The 20,031-nt window shown below is 46.6% G+C and overlaps 1 protein-coding gene across 1 annotated transcript in view; it reads right to left on the reverse strand.

Moving 5' to 3' along the window:
• The window catches only part of RRP15 (ribosomal RNA processing 15 homolog), a 51,305-nt gene extending 39,357 nt beyond the window's left edge, over nt 1-11,948 (reverse strand). The window contains exons 1-2 of the mRNA XM_073628370.1: nt 11,859-11,948; nt 783-1,039 (exon numbers count right to left, since the gene is read on the reverse strand). Coding sequence (XP_073484471.1) covers nt 783-1,039; nt 11,859-11,886 — 285 coding nt within the window. The 5' untranslated portion in view covers nt 11,887-11,948. The remainder of the gene's footprint in view (nt 1-782; nt 1,040-11,858) is intronic.
• Nucleotides 11,949-20,031: the final 8,083 nt, after the last annotated feature.

The following is a 20,031-nucleotide window of genomic DNA, read 5'->3' on the forward strand; positions in this document are numbered from 1 at the left end:
CAACAAACCGACATACACACAGGCAGAATGTCGGCCGGTATTGTTTGAACCTGTATATGTCTACCGACATTCTGCCCGTGTGTACGGGGCTTAAAAGCGAGCAAACAGTTCTGGACAATCATGTTGATGCATTTCTGCATATAAACAGAGGCTTTAATCACAGCTGACAAAATCTCCCACAAGGAAGCACACAAGATGTAAAAGAAACCTGTTTTTTTTCTAAGTAAAGGGACAGTTTACTGTCCTTCAGGCTTTAGTGGGGGCCAGACTGTGGCTAGTGGGAGTAAAAAATGCTCTGACATCAGTAAGCATAAACTATGCCCCATCATTGGTTTTAATGGGAGGAAGAAGTCCCCACTGTTGGTATCATTGAGAAGAATAGTACCATTAATGGTGTCAGTGGGAGGAATGGTGTTATATGCACTGGATAGGCAAAAGGTTACCCATCAAAATAAGGGACAAATAGGCTCCATAGGCTGGAGGGAGAGGTTTCAACCTCAACTTGACACCTTAACCACAGAGAAAAACGTATCTACTGACCCATTTGACAAGCGGTTTGCCTGAAGGATTGTATGCTCAGCTGGAATAGCCCAGTTTTCATAGTTTTTCTTTAACTCCTTAGCTATGTGTAAACTCAAAAGGTAAGCAGATCGAATCCGCTAGGTTCAATCTATAACTAAAATACTGTATAAAGATAACTTTTACTTTACAACTAAGCATTGGCAAATGAGCCAGCTTGTCCTTATCTCACAGAAAGACCAGCCTTCAAGTTCAGACCTCACCTCTTTCCTCTTTTCCAACTTCTCAAGCCTTTCCCGCGCCTTCTCTTTCTCCAGGGCTTTGCTCTTTACCAGTATAGTGCCGGCCTTGTCCGGCATCTTTTTATTAAGGATTTTGGCCATGGCATCAGCCCAGCCCTTGTTTGGATCTTCATCAGGCTCAACATTGTCCTCTGACTCATTCTTTGTGGCTTCAGGCTCGCCAACATCTTCATCAGATGAGAAACTATCATCTGCAAAATCAGAGCTCCCTTCCGAACCTGTAGCAAATACAAAAAAAAGTTTTACATTGTTCAATCCTTCCGGAACATATGTTAAACTATATTAAGAAAAATAAAAAAAGGCTTAAGCCTAAGGATGCAGTAGTTAGGCTATAAAGAACATTGGAGGCCCACTTTAAGAAGACCTAGATTAATATTACCAAAACCAATAAGCATCCCCACACCGGAGGTACAGATAAGAGTAAAAATATTTGCTCTGAAGATGGCAGGAAGCGTTAGCCTACTCTTGGGATATTGTTTTCCAGTGCTGCATGTGGTCTGTCTTAAGTCGATAATAAAAAGCAGATCTTTGTGGAAAATGGAGGACCTGTCACTGTTCCCTTTCATCGACATGTAAAAACACTAGGTGGTCTCAGGAAAGGAAGAGCTTCCCTCAGATAGCTTCAGCTAGGAATCTGTGCAGAGATTCTATAATCTTAAAAGCTGAAGTCCAGGCAAACAGCTAAATACACAGATGAAATACATATACGGGAGCTGCTTTTTTTCTGTCTCAGGATTTGTAATGCTACCTGTACAATACCGAGATTTACACAGCCCTGCCGGGTGAAGGATGCCACTTTCTCTGTTACAGTTGTAGACTGCAGAAGGAATATAGAAGCGTCCCCTTTCCATTCTGAGACTGTCTGGGCATCAAATAAGCAGCAGCAAACGGATGAGACCATCTTTCTGTTCACTCTGCTCTCTCCTATCAGCACAATCTTTAGCGGCACATCAGCATGCAAAATACCTGACTGGCTCCCAGTTCTGCCCCTCTCTCTTGCAAGAGGCCAATACTAAGTCAAACTCATGTACATACTAGGCTGCAGATTCAGCACTGCATCGAAATCTCAACCCGTACATGTGAACCGACTGCGTTTTGCAAAACACAGCACAATTTGCAGAATCGGATCGAAAAAAAAGAGTCCTGCACCAGTTTGGTTCTAAAGCAGTGCGAGTTAAAACATACAAACCCATGGCTCAAATCACACCCCAGACACACCGCATGTAATTCGCACAGGAATGGCCTGCCATTCCTGTGTGAATTATATTCGGTGTCTCGCACCGCAGCAGTGTGAACCTGGGTTTAAAGTGGTTGTAAAGGCAGAAGGTATTTTACCTTCATGCATTCTATGCATGAAGGTAAAAAAAAGTTTCTTTGTGCAGGAGCCCCCCCCCCAGACCCCCTATAACTTACCTGAGCCCCCTCTTTATCCAGCAATGTCCATTAGAGCCTTGCCTCTCCGGGGACTCGCACGCCTGATTTGCTTTTGGCAGCAGCAGGTGCCATTGACTCCCACTGCGGTCAATAACAGCCAGTGAGCCAATCAGGAAACGAGGGGGCAAGGCTGAACCGCGGCTTTGTGAATGGACACACACAGCCGCGGGACGGGAGCGTGCCTGCTTGGGTACCCGGCAGGAGGGAGGAGCCAGGAGCGCAGGCGAGGGACCGGAGAGGAGGAGGATGTGGATTGCTCTGTGCAAAACCATTGCACATTACAGGTACCGTAAAACTCGAGTATAAGCCGACCCAAATATAAGCCGAGGCACCTAATTTTACCACAAAAAACTGGGAAAACGTATTGACTCGAGTACAGGCCTAGGGTGAGAAATGCGCAGCTACTTTAAGTGGATAAGAAGGTCAACAATGCCCATTTGCAGCCTCACGGTGCCCATTTGCAGCCATAGGTCCCCTGAACTTAAAACTCGGTAGTTAAGGGTTCCTAGATGCCCCCTAGCTGCAGCCAAAATTTGGGGTCTCTGGACCCAAATGGTCCCGAAATGACACTGCTGCAGATGGACACAGTTGACCGACTTTGGGGCCCCGTATCTCAGGGCCACTTGTTGCTAGGAACCCCATATTTGGTGTGCAACCCCAGTGGAACTAGCACAACAACATTTTCATATGGTGCTGGGGTTCCTAGCAACAAGTGGCCCCCAGATACGGGGCCCCAAAGTCGGTTCAGAAGATGTAATTCTCTGCTGCAGAAAAGTGCTTGACTCAAGTATAAGCCGAGGGGGGCATTTTCAGCACAAAAAAAATGTGCTGAAAAACTCGGCTTATACTCGAGTATATACAGTAAGTATGACAAGACTTTAGAATTACTTTAAAGTCAAACTGAACTCTCATTAATACTTTAATGCAGCCAGGTGCAATATACAGTAATATTTTTTTGTTTACAGGAAGCAAAAAGCACTTTTGACCAAAGCAGTGGTCAGGTTACATGTAAGCCCCTCTTCAGATTTTCTCCAGTGGTGTGCAGTCCTCATCAATGCACAGAGCAGCACTAACCTGATGACATCAGCACCGCTCTCTGCATAGTTACAGTGTAGAGCTCCACTTTGACATCTAGTGGCGGAAAAGAATTACTGCACAGGACGGTGCCGAAAAGTAAAAAAAAATAAAAAATAAAAAAAATAAAAAATGCAGAGGCAGCCGCAAATGAAGTAGTTTATGATCACCATGCAGCATTCTAGTATTACTTCATTCCCCTACAGTACACGCCTTACAAGAGGCCCACAGATTTGAATGACAGCACATGATCAGTGTCTGTTTTCTGTACCTACATCTATATTCTACATCTATATTGCAACTTTACACAAAAACAAAGAGAAATGCATATGAAAATGGCATAACATATGCAAAAGCACAATATATAAGCTAAGAAGGAAGTGAACCTCAAGGGGTAATTACAGCTATTTTAGTTTACCAAACCAGAACGTTTTGACTGAACCAAAATGGTTTTAATTTAGCATTTTTCCCCCATAATATAGAAAATCTATTAAATACTGGCCATTCACTTTATTGTGCAGCCTCGCTGTCAAAAAGGGAGGGGGACAGGAGGCAGCAGGTCAGATCTTGATGCAATCAGAAAGCGTCAGAATTCTCCTATTATAGCAACTCCTTGGTTTGGGGCAGCTGGGGCAATGGAGAAGACGTCCAAAACTATATGCAAGTACCATTAGGTGCCGGCATTGTGTTGTTGCATCCTGTTCTGTACATTTATTATACTGCAGGTTTAAGTTACAGCTTAAAGTGGTTCTCCGCTAAAGAATTTAAAACTAAAATCCTGTAGTTGTTGACTTTTTATAATAGGATAATAACCTGTCCAAAGATCCAGTGGCATCCACACCCAGGCCGGTTCTTTACTAGCCTTCGGGTTCCCGTTGCCAGCATCTAACTGTGGGCAGCCAGCTGCCCACTGCGCAAGCATGATCCTCGCTTTGCTTTGCGATTGGTCCCGCAGACTTCTGAGACCAGTGACAAGTCCCAGAAAACTGCGGGAAGGGAGGGGGAGAGGAGAACTTCCACTCGGATTGCTTAGACGATCCAAGCAGATGTGGGAGCGGGTACCTGTCAATACCTGGTACCTGCACTCCGACTCAGTCTTATCTGGAGATGTTTTGGGGACAATGCAAGAAGGGGAGGATCAGAGAAGATGAGATCAAACAGCCATTTTACACAATGCAGAGGATTAGGTTCCACAGCGAGTATAACAAGCTTGCTTTACTGCAAATACAGACTGCTTTTATGGTTGTGGGTTTAGTAACACTTTAAATGTACAACCCAATTAAAAAAATGTGAATGCATAAGTGACTAGTGCCTAGATTTATTTTTTTTTAAATAAAAAAAAAAAAGCTCCCGTTAAGGACAGGAATAACTATGCCTACCTGTTATGACACCTATATCTGCAACTATAGAATCACCAGCATTCATCCTTATCAGGAATGTTAAAATCTTGGTCCCACGCTGCACTTTGTTGTCACTTTTATAGCTACTGTGTTCTGTAAGGCTGTGTATAGGTCAGTGGGAGTGCAGTAGGGGACCAGGTGGCATCACATACCTAGCTATGCTGCAGGGGTATAACGAGACTAGCTGTAAAGAATTGTGTTTGGCAGGTAAAGCAAAACACATTCAGTAATGGTAGATTATCCGATTAAAAAAAAAAGTTTTAGCCATAATGCATAAACAGCCACTTTATCCTCAGCAGAATAAACTGGGAAGCTGGAGAAGAGGAGACACAGAGAACTGACATGGAGGAAACTTTATAACAAACCTTACAACAAACTTTCCCAGCAACCCTGTCCTGGGATAGAGACTACACACCAACAAATGTGAAGGGGTTAAAGCACAAAGCGTACTTTGCAGTGAAGGCCGCCAGTGAAACATAGCGCTTAGGCTCAAGTATGTTCTGTGAAGGAACTGCTCCAAATAACCACCAAATCTACTATTCTCTGAAAAAACTCTGCCGTATCGTGTGTGAGTGACACTTTAAAAATAGAAAAGAAAGCAGTATTGTCTATTGCCTGACTTCCATAATCATTTTTTTTTTGTTTTTTTTTTTTTTACAGCTGAAAAAGAAAATTAATGCCAACATTTTATCTGCTTACATTTTGTCTCTGGTTCCTCTTTCCCCCCCTTGTTAAGTTTTTAAAGTGACACTAAACTATATTATTTTGCAAAAACAATCCATGTTCACCTGTTCATTTCCATCCGACTGTCATTCGATCCACCAGACTCACTGGGAACAGATCCCCATCCATCTGTTTTTAGCAGATAGGATTGGATCAGATGTCTGCCGGTGTCCACTGACATCCGCTGCTACATAGAGGGCAATTGATGTTCTGATCAAGTCCGCCTAACAAACTGACAGGAGGACCCGATCAGTCTGCCCGTGTTTAAGGGGAATAAGTTCTAATGTTTGTTTAATGTCAGTCACAATAGAAAAAGTTTGTTAATGTTTAGGTCAGTGATCTATTTCTTCATGTAGTTCTGGGGGGATCCCTGCAGAAGTGCGGGCGGGATCCAGGGTATCCGTGTAGAAGTGTGGGTGGGATCCGGAGATGTGTATAAGTGTGGGTAGGAACCGGGGATCTGTGTAGAAGTTAGGTGTGTCGAAAATAATCGTATAATCACTGCATCACGATTCAGCCTTAAACAATTCTGTATCAATGTGGAGAACGACTGAATCGCAATTGCATCGATGATGTAATCCCCGCGCTCCCCTGTCAGAGTTCTCCCCCCTCCTCCTCTCCGTGTGTGTGTATGTCATACAGAGCGGCGATCTCCCGCTGTGTTACAGAGCTTGGAACTGAAATGCTCGCCGGCCGATGTAACAAAGTCCTGCCTCAAATGATAAATGGAACACTGATCCAATGCCGGGAAATCTAATCAATGTGACGTCTATCATAGGAGCCGTGACTTTGTTGAGAGCGGCTGCTGGGTAATTCAAATCCAAGCTCCATGTCACAACAAAAGATCGCCGATCTGTGTGATCCAGGCACTATTGAGGCGGCACTCGGAGCCCACCCGATGAGGCGGCACTCGGAGCCCACCCGATGAGGCGGCACTCGGAGCCCACCCGATGAGGCGGCACTCGGAGCCCACCCGATGAGGCGGCACTCGGAGCCCACCCGATGAGGCGGCACTCGGAGCCCACCCGATGAGGCGGCACTCGGAGCCCACCCGATGAGGCGGCACTCGGAGCCCACCCGATGAGGCGGCACTCGGAGCCCACCCGATGAGGCGGCACTCGGAGCCCACCCGATGAGGCGGCACTCGGAGCCCACCCGATGAGGCGGCACTCGGAGCCCACCCGATGAGGCGGCACTCGGAGCCCACCCGATGAGGCGGCACTCGGAGCCCACCCGATGAGGCGGCACTCGGAGCCCACCCGATGAGGCGGCACTCGGAGCCCACCCGATGAGGCGGCACTCGGAGCCCACCCGATGAGGCGGCACTCGGAGCCCACCCGATGAGGCGGCACTCGGAGCCCACCCGATGAGGCGGCACTCGGAGCCCACCCGATGAGGCGGCACTCGGAGCCCACCCGATGAGGCGGCACTCGGAGCCCACCCGATGAGGCGGCACTCGGAGCCCACCCGATGAGGCGGCACTCGGAGCCCACCCGATGAGGCGGCACTCGGAGCCCACCCGATGAGGCGGCACTCGGAGCCCACCCGATGAGGCGGCACTCGGAGCCCACCCGATGAGGCGGCACTCGGAGCCCACCCGATGAGGCGGCACTCGGAGCCCACCCGATGAGGCGGCACTCGGAGCCCACCCGATGAGGCGGCACTCGGAGCCCACCCGATGAGGCGGCACTCGGAGCCCACCCGATGAGGCGGCACTCGGAGCCCACCCGATGAGGCGGCACTCGGAGCCCACCCGATGAGGCGGCACTCGGAGCCCACCCGATGAGGCGGCACTCGGAGCCCACCCGATGAGGCGGCACTCGGAGCCCACCCGATGAGGCGGCACTCGGAGCCCACCCGATGAGGCGGCACTCGGAGCCCACCCGATGAGGCGGCACTCGGAGCCCACCCGATGAGGCGGCACTCGGAGCCCACCCGATGAGGCGGCACTCGGAGCCCACCCGATGAGGCGGCACTCGGAGCCCACCCGATGAGGCGGCACTCGGAGCCCACCCGATGAGGCGGCACTCGGAGCCCACCCGATGAGGCGGCACTCGGAGCCCACCCGATGAGGCGGCACTCGGAGCCCACCCGATGAGGCGGCACTCGGAGCCCACCCGATGAGGCGGCACTCGGAGCCCACCCGATGAGGCGGCACTCGGAGCCCACCCGATGAGGCGGCACTCGGAGCCCACCCGATGAGGCTGCACTCGGAGCCCACCCGATGAGGCTGCACTCGGTGCCCACCCGATGAGGCTGCACTCGGTGCCCACCCGATGAGGCTGCACTCGGTGCCCACCCGATGAGGCTGCACTTGGTGTACACCCGATGGGTTTTTGATAAAAACCATGGGCAGTAATCGTGATGAAGAAAGGTGATAAGCTGCACTCAAAAATCAAGTACATAATATAAACATAATAAATCAAAACGTGCTCGTACGAGTCCATTCAGCAACAGAGGCTGAGTGAAGGAAAACAGTTAATTAGATGAACAACAATCTAAGGTGCTTATGCAAAGCAAAATCCAAAAGGAATCCTCCACCTTGTGATGTCACCAACAATAAAGTCAGGATGTCCTCTTACCCCAAATAATGGACCCTCTATAATGGAAGGTTGCATAGGCATTTGGATATCCCAGCTGCAACGTATCCACGGAAGATACAGTGCAGGTGGTGTGCGCCTCACAAGCCATTCCTCCTGCACTGAGCTCAGATCATCCTGATAACCCAGTGATAACAAAAATAAACAAGGGGCTCCCATAGTGTAAAAAAACTTTTTACAGGTGTTTATTTAAATGGTAGTACACAGAATACATGTTTGGCTGGCACTGTCTTTGTTTACGGATGCACAAAGCCTGGATTGGGAGCAAGCCTGCACAGGTGCACCCTCAGTATATGGCGTGCTAAAGGGGGCACCCACAGCAGGGAGGAGCTAACAGTGCCAGCGGGAAAACTTCAGAAGTGGAGGCAAGTAAGAATAACATGTTTATTATTTTTAACTTATTATAAAAAACAAAAAACACCTTTACAATCACATACTCTGGGAGGTGGCATTCCTGATCATGTGATCGGCCATCTCAAGACTGAGAGGCCCCCCCCCCCCCCCCCGCCCACTGGTTCATGATTAGTGATGGGGTGAGGCAGGTTCAGACATGAGATTGAACCCTCCTGAGCTATACTGCCAGGAAGCGGTTGCCAATCATGCTCTACCTGACATGTTATGGAGGCATTGCTCACCGACTGATTGATCTGACAGCTTCCTAGTGGGACAGCGAAGGTGGATTCGGACTCGTGTCATCCCTATTCATGATCATACATGGCGACTGTCAGTGACAGCTTGATCAGCATGCTAAGAACACGTACTAAGCATCCTTTCAACAAAGAATAGTAGAGCCTACATATATAAGCCTAGGGGCCACAAGCTTGGAATTGGTGACAGGGTCTCTTTAAAGTGTTTGTGAACCCATATATACAAATCACTGCCATCTTTTTTTTTTTTTTTTGAAAGCCCATGGCGTGTGACCTCTATTATAGTTAGGCATAGCACACTGTACATGTCCTTTATAAAAACGAGGCATGAAAAATACCTTTTTAGAGCAATATACAGGCTGGTCACGTGACTTGCGGCTGCTTTACATCTGATACATGGCTTCTGCAGGAGGGGCCGAGATCTCACTCTGACGTCAGCTGGGAGGCCGCCCAGCCCCTCCTGCAGTAGACCTGGAAACCGGGCGAGTCACGTGACCGGCCTGAAGAACGCTACAAAAATATATTTACATGCCTCGTTTTTATAAAATATTTATAGTGTGATATGCCTATCTATAATAGAGGGGCTGGCAGTGACCAATTATAATTTTTTATTTTTACTAAAACCAGGGGGGGGGCGGATACAGAGACACAGAGCTGACAGGCATGGAGGAGAGGGTGAGAGAGGAGAGAGGAGAGCTGTGGATGGCAGGGGGCGTATGCTGACCAGGGTGGTCAGGGCTCAGCAGCCATGATGGTCGTGGTCAGTGCAGAGAGAGGGATAGAGGAAGTGGCAGGATCAACCATGTTTTTTTTTTACAGTTTAGAGGGGGGCAGATTACATAGCACAAGCTTTAAGGGACCAGGAGCCTTATTTTTTTTTGGGGGTTAACACTTTAACCACTTACGGACCGCCTGCCATTATTTTATACCGCTACTTTGAAGAGGAATATTATTGTTATGGCCACAGCTAGCGGCCATAACCCCGGTATCCTCTTCATCAGCAGGCGGTCCATCTACAGGTAAAAGTGGTCTCTGCGGCGGATTTGACGCAAGATCACTTTTATCGCTGGTGTGAGAGGGCTGTCGGTAGCGCGGAGGCAATCTGGTTTGTCTTCCTGTTAGGCATGGAGACGAGTGAGGGGAAGATGGCCCCCACCAGTCTCCATATCATTGCAGGGCGGAAGCGACGTCAAAACGTCACTTCCGCCCATAACTCTTAAAAAGGGAAATTTTTTTTTCAAATGACATTTAATTAATTTTTTTATTGCATTTTAGTGTAAATATGAGATCTGTGGCCTTTTTGACCCCAGATCTAATTTTTTAAGAGGTCCTGTCATGCTTTTTTTCTATTTCATTAGGGATGTTTACATTCCTTGTAATAGGAATAAAACAGACATTTTTTTTTTTTAAGGAACAGTGTAAAAAAAAAAAATAAAAGGAAAAAAAATAAGAAAAAAAAAAAAAAAAAAAAAATTTTAAAAAGCGTCCCATTCCGCCGAGCTCACGTGCAGAAGCGAACGCATACGTGAGTAGCACCCGCATATGAAAACGGTGTTCAAACCACACAGGTGAGCTGGGGTATCGCTGCGATCAGTAGAGCGACAGCAATAATTCTAGCCCTAGACCTCCTCTGTAACTCAAAACATGTAACCTGTACGTTGCCTATGGAGATTTTTAAGAGTAAAAGTTTTTGCCATTTCACGAGCGGGCGCAATTTTGAAGTGTGACATGTTGGGCATCAATTTACTCAGTGTAACATTATCTTTCACAATATAAAAAAAGAATTGGGCTAACTTTTCTGTTGTCTTATTTTTTAACTCAAAAAAAGTGTATTTTTTTTTTTAAAAAGTGCGATTGTAAGACCGCTGAGTAAATACAGTGTGACAGAAAGTATTGCAACGACCGCCGTTTTATTCTTTAAGGTGTTAGAAAAAAAACGTATAATGTTTGGGGGTTCTAAGTAATTCTCTTCAAAGAAACATGTTTTTAACTTGTAAACACCAAATTTCAGAAAGAGGCTCGGTCCTTAAGTGGTTAAATCAAAGTAAACCATAATATGTATTAGGATACCGTTGTAGATGTACGGCTGCATGACACTACGGGGGGGATTTACTAAGCCCACATTCACACTGGGCCGATGTATCAAACTGCATGCCAAATCGGAGCCTATTGCTGGGGGGGGGGGGGGGTGGGGGGGGGGGGGTGGGGGGTAGGGGGGGCGATTTTAATAAACATCTGTGCATGAACCGCAATGCCGGTCTGAACTAGCACGATTTCATACCTTGTCCTTGTTTGGAAGCAACGTCGCACGACCGCGCAATTGTCAGTTAAAGCGACGCAGTGCCGAATCGCAAAAAGTGCTCTGGTCTTCGGCCAGCCAAATGGTTCGGGGCTTAAACGGTTAAAGATGCCCGATGCTGCAAAACAAAACTTTTTATGCTAGTCTTTGAAGAATAATCCGCCCGAGAGGAGCTCGGGAAACGGTTAAAAATTCCACCCCCCAAGTACCCATCATTTATCAATCCGCCCACAACATGTAGAAAACCGCCCCTCACTGACATGAACTCGCCATGGGAGCGCGGGGCACAATCTGACAGAAAAAAATATTCTGTCGGCTATTGTGCGCAGGTGCCGTCTCAACAGCTGATCATAAAATCAGCTGTTGTGCTGTTCCGTACAGCGCATGCGCAGAACAACCAGGGCACTTCTTGACAACACCGGCAATAGCACCATCGGAATCGGTGTGACGCTGACTTTGCGCTGCGATTCCCAAAAGGAGTTTTTGTACTACTTTTGCCAATTTCAGGGGCGATTTCAATAGACATCTGTCCCCGATGTCAGACTGCATTGCCGGTTTGAAATCATGTGACTTCGCCCTCCATGTGAACCTGAGCTAAAACCTGGAAGCGGATTGGTTACTACACACATCTGCACCACATTCTGTGTGAACTAGTTTTAGTTAATAGTACATTGTTATGGAAGCAGATCCCTGAGCCTCTCTCTATAACACAGCCGTGTTTACACCTCACATATAAACACCAGCAAGCTTCATAAATGGAAAGACACATGAAGCCTCCCCTGACCCAGGACTCATGTCCTCAGACATCTCCTAACCGGAGCTGCTGGTCCTACACACAGTCCTATCCCCGGCCACCATACCTGCAGCGCCTTCCTTCACCACCTCCATCCTTCCTCTCTTCACACACGTGCGTCTCCCAGCTCTTCCGGGAGGGGCGGGGCTCGGCACCGATACACATCCTGTCCATGTGACCGCCGCTGTCCCTCGCACGGCCATCTTTGAAAAGGTAATCTATTTCTTTTTCTTTCCAACAGCGCCATCTTGTGGCGGCCAGGCTGCGGTCACCTCATACACTGCAGGCTCTGGTCTTTTTGGTTCTCAGGAAAAGTTCCACATTCTGGAAATGAATTTAGAAAATGTCCCAGATTCCGGACATGGATCACACTAAGATGGGATTCCTTGCCGACCAGTTGGTGCACCGTAGCTAAAGGCGTATAATGTTTTCCTGGAAAACCAGGAATTATTAGCTGGATATGGCACATTGGGGGCACTCAGAATCTGGTGCATGGTAGCCAATCAGCTTCTAATATCAGCTTGTTCAGTTAAAGCGGAGTTCCACACAAAAATTGAACCTCCGCTTTTCGGAACCCTCCCCCCCTCCGGTGTCACATTTGGCACCTTTCAGGGGGGAGGGGGGTGCAGATACCTGTCTAAGACAGGTATTTGAACCCACTTCCGGCATAGTCTCCCACGGGAGTCTACGCCTCTTCCTGTCCCACCGCACACGCGGGTCCCAGAGACAGCACGGACCAATCAGATTGTGCTGCGCGACTCGTGCATGCGCAGTAGGGAACCGGGAAGTGAAGCCGCAAGGCTTCATTACCTGATTCCCATACCGAAGATGGCGGCGGCAGCATCCGAGGACCGAGGGACGGTTCGACCTCGGGTGCCGACATCGCTGGACCCTGTGACAGGTAAGTGTCCTTATTTTAAAAGTCAGCAGCTGCAGTATTTGTAGCAAATGGCTTTTAAAAAATGTTTTTTCGCGGGACTCCCTCTTTAAATTTTGACAATAAGCCACATTGAACACGACTTTTGAAATCGCATGATTTCAAAGCAGCATTTCAGTGTGACTTTGGATCAGACTTGAAAGACATCTTCAGATGTCTACTGAAATCACACCCAAAGTCGCCAAAAGTAGTGCAATAATAACTACTTCTGCAAATCGGTGTTGTGCCGCAAAGTCGGCGCCGCACCGATTGGAACGGTGCCATTGCCGGCAATAGGCTGCAACAAATCGCTCCAATGTGAATCAGGGCTAAAACCTAGAAGCTGATTGGCTACCATACACAGCGGCATGAAATTTGGCGCTCTCCAGTTTTAGTGACTAACCCCCATTGTTTGAGAAATAAATATATAATATCATGAGCCCTTTAAAAGTTGTTACTTAACTACTTGAGCTCCAGGAGATTTACCCCCCCCCCCCCCCACTGTTCATGACCAGGCCATTTTTTTGCGATACGGTGCTGTGTTACTTTAACTGACAATTGTGCGGTTGTGCGACGCTGTACACAAATAAAGTTTATGTCATTTGTTTCGCACAAATAGAGTTTTCTTTTGGTGGTATTTGATCACCTCTGCATTTTTTATTTTTTGAGTTATAAACAAAAAAATATCAACAATTTAAAAAAAAAAAAATATATATATTTCTACTACACTTTTGATGGTGCACACAGTATACAATACAGTGCAGCCGTTGTACAGTTGCTAATACAGTGCAGGCGGTGTACACAGCATCTAATACAGTGTCTACAGTTACTAATTCACTTCTGGTTGTGTATTCCGGCATGGGGCTCTGTAGTTTGGAGATTCCACAGTATGTAAAAAGTCGAATTTCTTAATAAATTTAGGCCAATATGTATTCTTCTACATATTTTTGTGATTTTTTTTTTCCAATACACGTATATTGATTAATGTATGTGAACGTTATAGCATCTACAAACTATGGAATATTTTAATATAATATTAATTTATTTTATATTAGTAATGGCGGAGATCAGCAATTTATAGCGAGACTGTGATATTGCGGCAGACAATCAGATACTAACTGACACTTTGCAGGAATCAGTGACACTAATATAGTGATCAGTGCTAAAAATATGTACTGTCACTGTACTAATGACACTGGCTGGGAAGGGGTTGAACATCGGGGGCAATCAAAGGGTTAAATGTGTGCCTAGCCAGTGTTTTTGTGTATTATGTGTGCTGCTTTTACTAGGGCAAGAGATAAAATTTAAACCCTGCTTTGCAGGAACACACAACCCATCTCTTCCCCCCTGTCAGAACGGCAGTCTGCCTTGTTCACATAGACAGATCCCCGTTCTGTGTAGTTTACCGACGATCGGTGGGTGCCGAAGGACATTGAGTGCACAGTACCTGCAGATCCGCTTCTGCTGTGATAATTCACCTGTGCGCACCCCCTGCAGGTGGAAGTGCAGAATCACATATAAATCCCCCCCCCCCCACCTCCAAATTTTCTTTTTATGACCCCACTTACCTGAAGGTGGTATTTGCACATTTCTGATACTCACCCATCCAGTGGATCCAGCATTGTCCCTCTGAGATCCTCTCATGCCTGGCCACAGCTCAGTTCTGCGTCGCCATGTTCTCTCTGACATCATTGAGAGGCTTGCCGACCCTCAGGGTTCAGCGGGTGGGCCTCTGGATGACACGCCAATAGGCCTGCCCCCTCCTCCTTTCCTTGAATGAAACGCTAATGCCCTGTACACACGGTCGGATTTTCCGACAGAAAATGTGTGATAGGACCTTGTTGTCGCAAATTCTGACCGTGTGCAGGCTCCATCACACATTTTCCATCGGATTTTCCGACACACAAAGTTTGAGAGCTTGCTATAAAATTTTCCGACAACAAAATCCGTTGCCGGAATTTCCGATCGTGTGTACACAAATCCGACGGACAAAGTGCCACGCATGCTCAGAATAAATAAAGAGATGAAAGCTATTGGCTACTGCCCCATTTATAGTCCTGACATATGTGTTTTACGTCACCGCGTTCAGAATGATCGGATTTTCCGACAACTTCGTGTGACTGTGTGAATGCAAGACAAGTTTGAGCCAACATCCGTCAGAAAAAATCTATGGATTTTGTTGTCGGAATGTCCAATCAATGTCCGACCGTGTGTACGGGGCATAAGCCTCCTGGGGTATCCACTATCTTGATTGATTAGGTGGGTTTGGACAATCAAGTTTGGACATCTCTATCCATTTTTATTCTTTTCTCTTTTTACTTTTGTCCCCTCTCTCCCATTATCCTTCCCTCTCCCCCCTTCCGCTCCTTTTACTCCCCTCCCCCTCCCCCCTTCCCCCTTCCCCCCCTCCCCCTCCTTCCTTTTAAAAATTTTTTTTTTTTTTTTACATTGTCACTTAAAAAAAAAAAAAAAAATTCTAATCACTTTTATTGCTGTCACAAGGAATGTAAACATCCCTTGTGACAGTAATAGGTGGTGACAGGTACTCCTTATGAAAGGATCGCGGGTCTAAAAGACTTCAAATCTCTCCTTTGCACTTCAAAGTATGCAGATCGCCCAAAAACGGCGATTCTGAATACTCCTTTTTTTTAAAAATTGGTGCCATTGGCAGCCTCGAAAACCGGAAGTGACATTGAGACGTCGCTCCCATGTGTTTACATAGAACACTGTAACAAAGCTGTTTCCAGGTTTGTTTCAACCTTACTCCAGCCGGCAGAAGTGTCGGATCGCGGATCGGGTCTCCCAGTGTGACGGGAGGCCTGGAGAGGCGGAAGGCGGTGGGAGGGGGGGAGTCCGCTCATGGTTGTTTGGGATAACAACTGAGTGGCTTTTAGCCGCATCGGTTGTTCTCCCTAAAGAGTCAACCGCCCCCTCTAAACAACAGTACCAGGGTGATGCCTGTAGCTGCAAGCATCACCTCGGTATAACCCCTGAAAGCCACGTACCAAAATGTGCATATGAGCGGCGCTAAGGGGTTTTTGTTATGCCTTTTTTCTAATAAATTGTTATTATTTTTTTATAATTTTGGCCTAATCCTTGGGTACCGAGATAATCCTAATTCCTTATTATGCCGGGGGCATGTTTGAAGGCATTCTCTTCCAATAGGGATGAGCTCGATGTTCGGGTCGAACATAAGTTCGGCTCGAACATAGGTTGTTTGCCCGTTCGCAGAACAGCGAACATTATGGGGCGTTCGCGGGAAATTCGAGTGCAGCGGAACACCCCGTAGTGCACTGCATTGCTGTATGATGATTGGCCAAAGCATGCACCTGACCTGCATGCTATGGCCACTCACAGCGCGTGTTGCTGAGAGAGCCATAACTGGCCAAAGGCAGGGTGCCTTTGGCTAATCATGGCTCAGGGGGACAAAGTCCACGCCCCACACTATATAAGGCTGCATACATAGCGGCCGTGTGTAGTGTTGTTGGCGTGGACAGAGCTTGAGCTTGAGTTAGCTTAAGCAAGCAGGTTATTCAGTTAGTGGCAGTGTATTTGATATATATACTATATATATATATATATATATATATATATATATGTCAGTCTAATATATATATATATATATATATATATATATATATATATATATATATATATATATATATATATATATACACTCTGCATTCAGTGTAACCTATATATACAGTTCATTCGGTGGTGTACAGTTTCTAAAACACTTCAGGCGGTGTCCACAGTATCTAATACAGTGTGTACAGTTTCTACTACACTTTTGATGGTGCACACAGTATACAATACAGTGCAGCCGTTGTACAGTTGCTAATACAGTGCAGGCGGTGTACACAGCATCTAATACAGTGTCTACAGTTACTAATTCACTTCTGGTTGTGTATTCCGGCATGGGGCTCTGTAGTTTGGAGATTCCACAGTGTCTTGGGTGGGAAGGGATCTCCAACCCTGTGTCCAGATTTTGTAGATGACCAGCAGGGTGTGTGCTCAGGTGAGCACAGCCCTTATAATGAGTTAATGGAAATACCTCAGGGCTCCCAGTTGGAGACTGCTCCACACCAAGAGACGGGTGGGCTCCAGGAGTCAGAGGGGCTGCAGGAGGCAGCCAGAACATGTGTGACTGCAAGAGGCAGTGAAACGGCCTGAAGACTAAGGCCAGAGCGAAGCTGTGGGCACTAAAGTAAAGCCATCCACGCTAAAGGATCCAGTGGTCTGTGGGACCAGGATAAAGAACAGAAGTACTGCTACAGAGAGACAGGCTGGCTAGCATTTTATGTTGTGTGTATTTGCTGGAGAAGAACCCCTGCGTGGGAAATTCCTTCCAATATAGTGCCCGGGTGGTCCTCTTAGTCTACCTGTAAAGTGGCATATCTAGAATCTACTGCAGCAATAATTGCATTTATAAAGCCAAAAAAAAAATTACATTTTCCCTGCAAGCTGCCTTTATTTTGCTCAGCCACAGCTGGGGAGCCAGTGTGTATGATGAGGCCACAATGTAGTGCACTGGGAATAAGATTGGAGATTTTTTGGATACATTCTGGTGTCACTTTGACTTTGGATAGAAGTAACGGGTGAGCTATAACCCTATAGCGGTAATTTTGATGAAAGCAAGAATTAGCCTGGCTATTAAAAATTGCAATGATATGCACCTGTCAAACACGTGAAGAAAAATTGGTCTTTGGGTGTCTTTGACGCCTTCCCACCGTAACCCTATAGAAGTACTGTTGATGAAAGCAAAAATTGGCCTTGCTGTAAAGAATTGCAACAATGTGCACCTGTCAAACAGGTGCAGAAAAATTGGTCTTTGGGTGTCGGTGGTGTCTTCCCACCATAACCCTATAGAGGTACTCTTGATAAAATCAAGAATTGGCCTTGCTGTAAAAAATTGCAATGATATGCACCTGTCAAACAGGTGCTGAAAAATTGGTGTTTGGGTGTTAATTGTGCCCATGAAACCTATACTAAAAACATTCTTTCAGATGAAATGATTGAACACCCTCAAAGCTAGGCAGCCTCGAAGTCCTACAGAGATTCCACATCCCAAAAAGACTTAGTCAGTGACATCGGCATCAGGTGCTTCATAGCTGGTAATCCAGGACTGATCCATTTTTATAAAAGTCAAACAGTCCACGGAGTCTGTAGACAGACTATGATCAGTAACAAAACCTCCTGCAGCACTGAATGCCCGTTCTGAAAGCACGCTGGATGCAGGACAGCGCAACTGGGCAAGTTCTGGCCAGTGGTCTTTTCTCATGACCCAGTAAGTAAGTGGATCGTCAGCTGGAAAGCTCTCCACCTCTGTTTTGGCTTCAAGGTAATCGTCCACCATGTGATGAAGACACTGCCGATGGGATGTGGAAGATGACAACCCTGGGCGGCGAGGACTAAAAAAATTCCGAAATGCCTCACTTAGGCGGATGCCTTCTCCAACGCTCCTCTCTTGACCAACAGAAGACTCAAAACTACGTTTTCCATGACACTGTAACCTACTGGAGTCAGGAAAAAAGTTCAATAAAATCCTATTTAACGTGTCCCCAAGAGATTTTATCTTCTGCACTCTCTGTGGGGATGGGATGAGTTCTGAGACCTTCCCCTTATAACAGTGGTGAAGGAGGGTTGCCAATCAGTAATCATCCTTCTCCTTTATGCCACGTATTCTTGGGTCCCAGGCTTTGAAGCATGAGGTTGCCCATGCGCCTCAAATTTGTCGAGGCTTGAGAAGCAGACTCCTCGGGGTCACTCAGGATGACAGCATCTGGAACTTCCTCCTCCCAGCCACATACTACTCCCAAGGGTCCTGGGATTGGAAAGCCATCACTTACAGAAAGCCTAGGTGGCCTGATCCTGTCGTCATGCCGTATTTGCACAGGTACTCGTTGACGGCCGTCTGCTGCATGTATAGCCGCTGCAGCATTGCCAAAGTCAAGTTCCACCTGGTGGGCATGTCACAATCAGGCGGTTTTGGGCATGTCACAATCAGGCGGTTTACGGGCAGGTGGAATTACAGCTGAATTTCAGCCAACCGAGCACTGGCTGTGTATGACCACCTGAAATGGCTCTTCTGGCCAGCTTTAGCACATCTTGCAACCCTGGGTACGTATTAAGGAAATGCTGCACCACCAAATTGAAGACATGTGCCAGGCATGGCACATGTGTCAACTTTCCCTGTCTAAGGGTGGACAGGAGGTTTGAGCCATTATCGCACACCAACATTCCTGGCTCCAGCTGGCGTGGTGTGAACCACCTCTGGGCCTGTCCCTGCAGAGCTACAAGAACCTCTGCTCCAGTGTGGTTCCTGTCCCCTAAACACACCAGCTGAAGCACTGCATGGCACCTTTTAGCCTGACTCATGGAATAGAGCTATGAACGCTTAGGAGGTACCTGATGTTCATAGGATAATTCTTCAGAGGAGGGCATGGAGGTGGCGGAGGAGGAGGAGGAGGAGGAGGGGGTAGAGCTCACAGCTCTGGAATCATCACCACCAGCTGTATGGAGACGTGGGGGCACAACAAATGCAGAAAAAAACGGGAAAAGAATTCCCAAAGATATTCTTCAAAAAAAGGATTAATTGGTTATAGGGACTAATAATTTTATTGTATATCCACAAAAATAGAAAAAACATTTACATATAGTGTAGTCTAGTATAAATACCCTCCTCCAAAAACATTTGATTAAAATTAAGACGAAAAGGGTCTTAAAAAGAGACACTGGTGTCTACCACAATCAGCCATACACATCTAACAATCCATTTCATCTAGACAAACAACTCAACAGAAAAAAGAGGCAGTATAGGCAGCACTTGATTAGAAAGAAGTCTGGAGCCGTAACACTGTCTCTGAAAAATGATTCAAAAAATTATAAGTGACCTAAAGAGATCCTGCTATTCCTGGAAGTTCATCAAGTCCGTTCTGAAGAGAAATTGTATATGTATGGATAGGGTAATTATCTGAATCTTCACTCGAGCATATTTAAGAAAATAGACCGCTTATGCAGAGGGCAGTTCTTTCAAACATCAACAGAGACACGTAAGTAGAATATTGGACATGTGAGTATTGATCGTAATAAATTATATAAGGGATGGCATTAGTCAAGGAAATGAAATGGATTTAGGCAGTGAATAACTTTCCCCTTGTTAAAAGTTTGGGGGGAACTGATACAGCTCACTGTTTAGATGTCTTGTTTCAAGTGTTCATTTTCCCTTTATATAGAATTCACAAATATGTTCCAATTACTCAGCAGAGAAACCACTAGAGAGTTGGGATAAGTAGTGTTCCTCTTCAAAAAGGTTCCTCCAAGT

The sequence above is a fragment of the Aquarana catesbeiana genome, linkage group LG04 (genome assembly GCF_042186555.1).
Source record: "Aquarana catesbeiana isolate 2022-GZ linkage group LG04, ASM4218655v1, whole genome shotgun sequence".
Taxonomy (NCBI): Eukaryota; Metazoa; Chordata; class Amphibia; order Anura; family Ranidae; genus Aquarana; species Aquarana catesbeiana.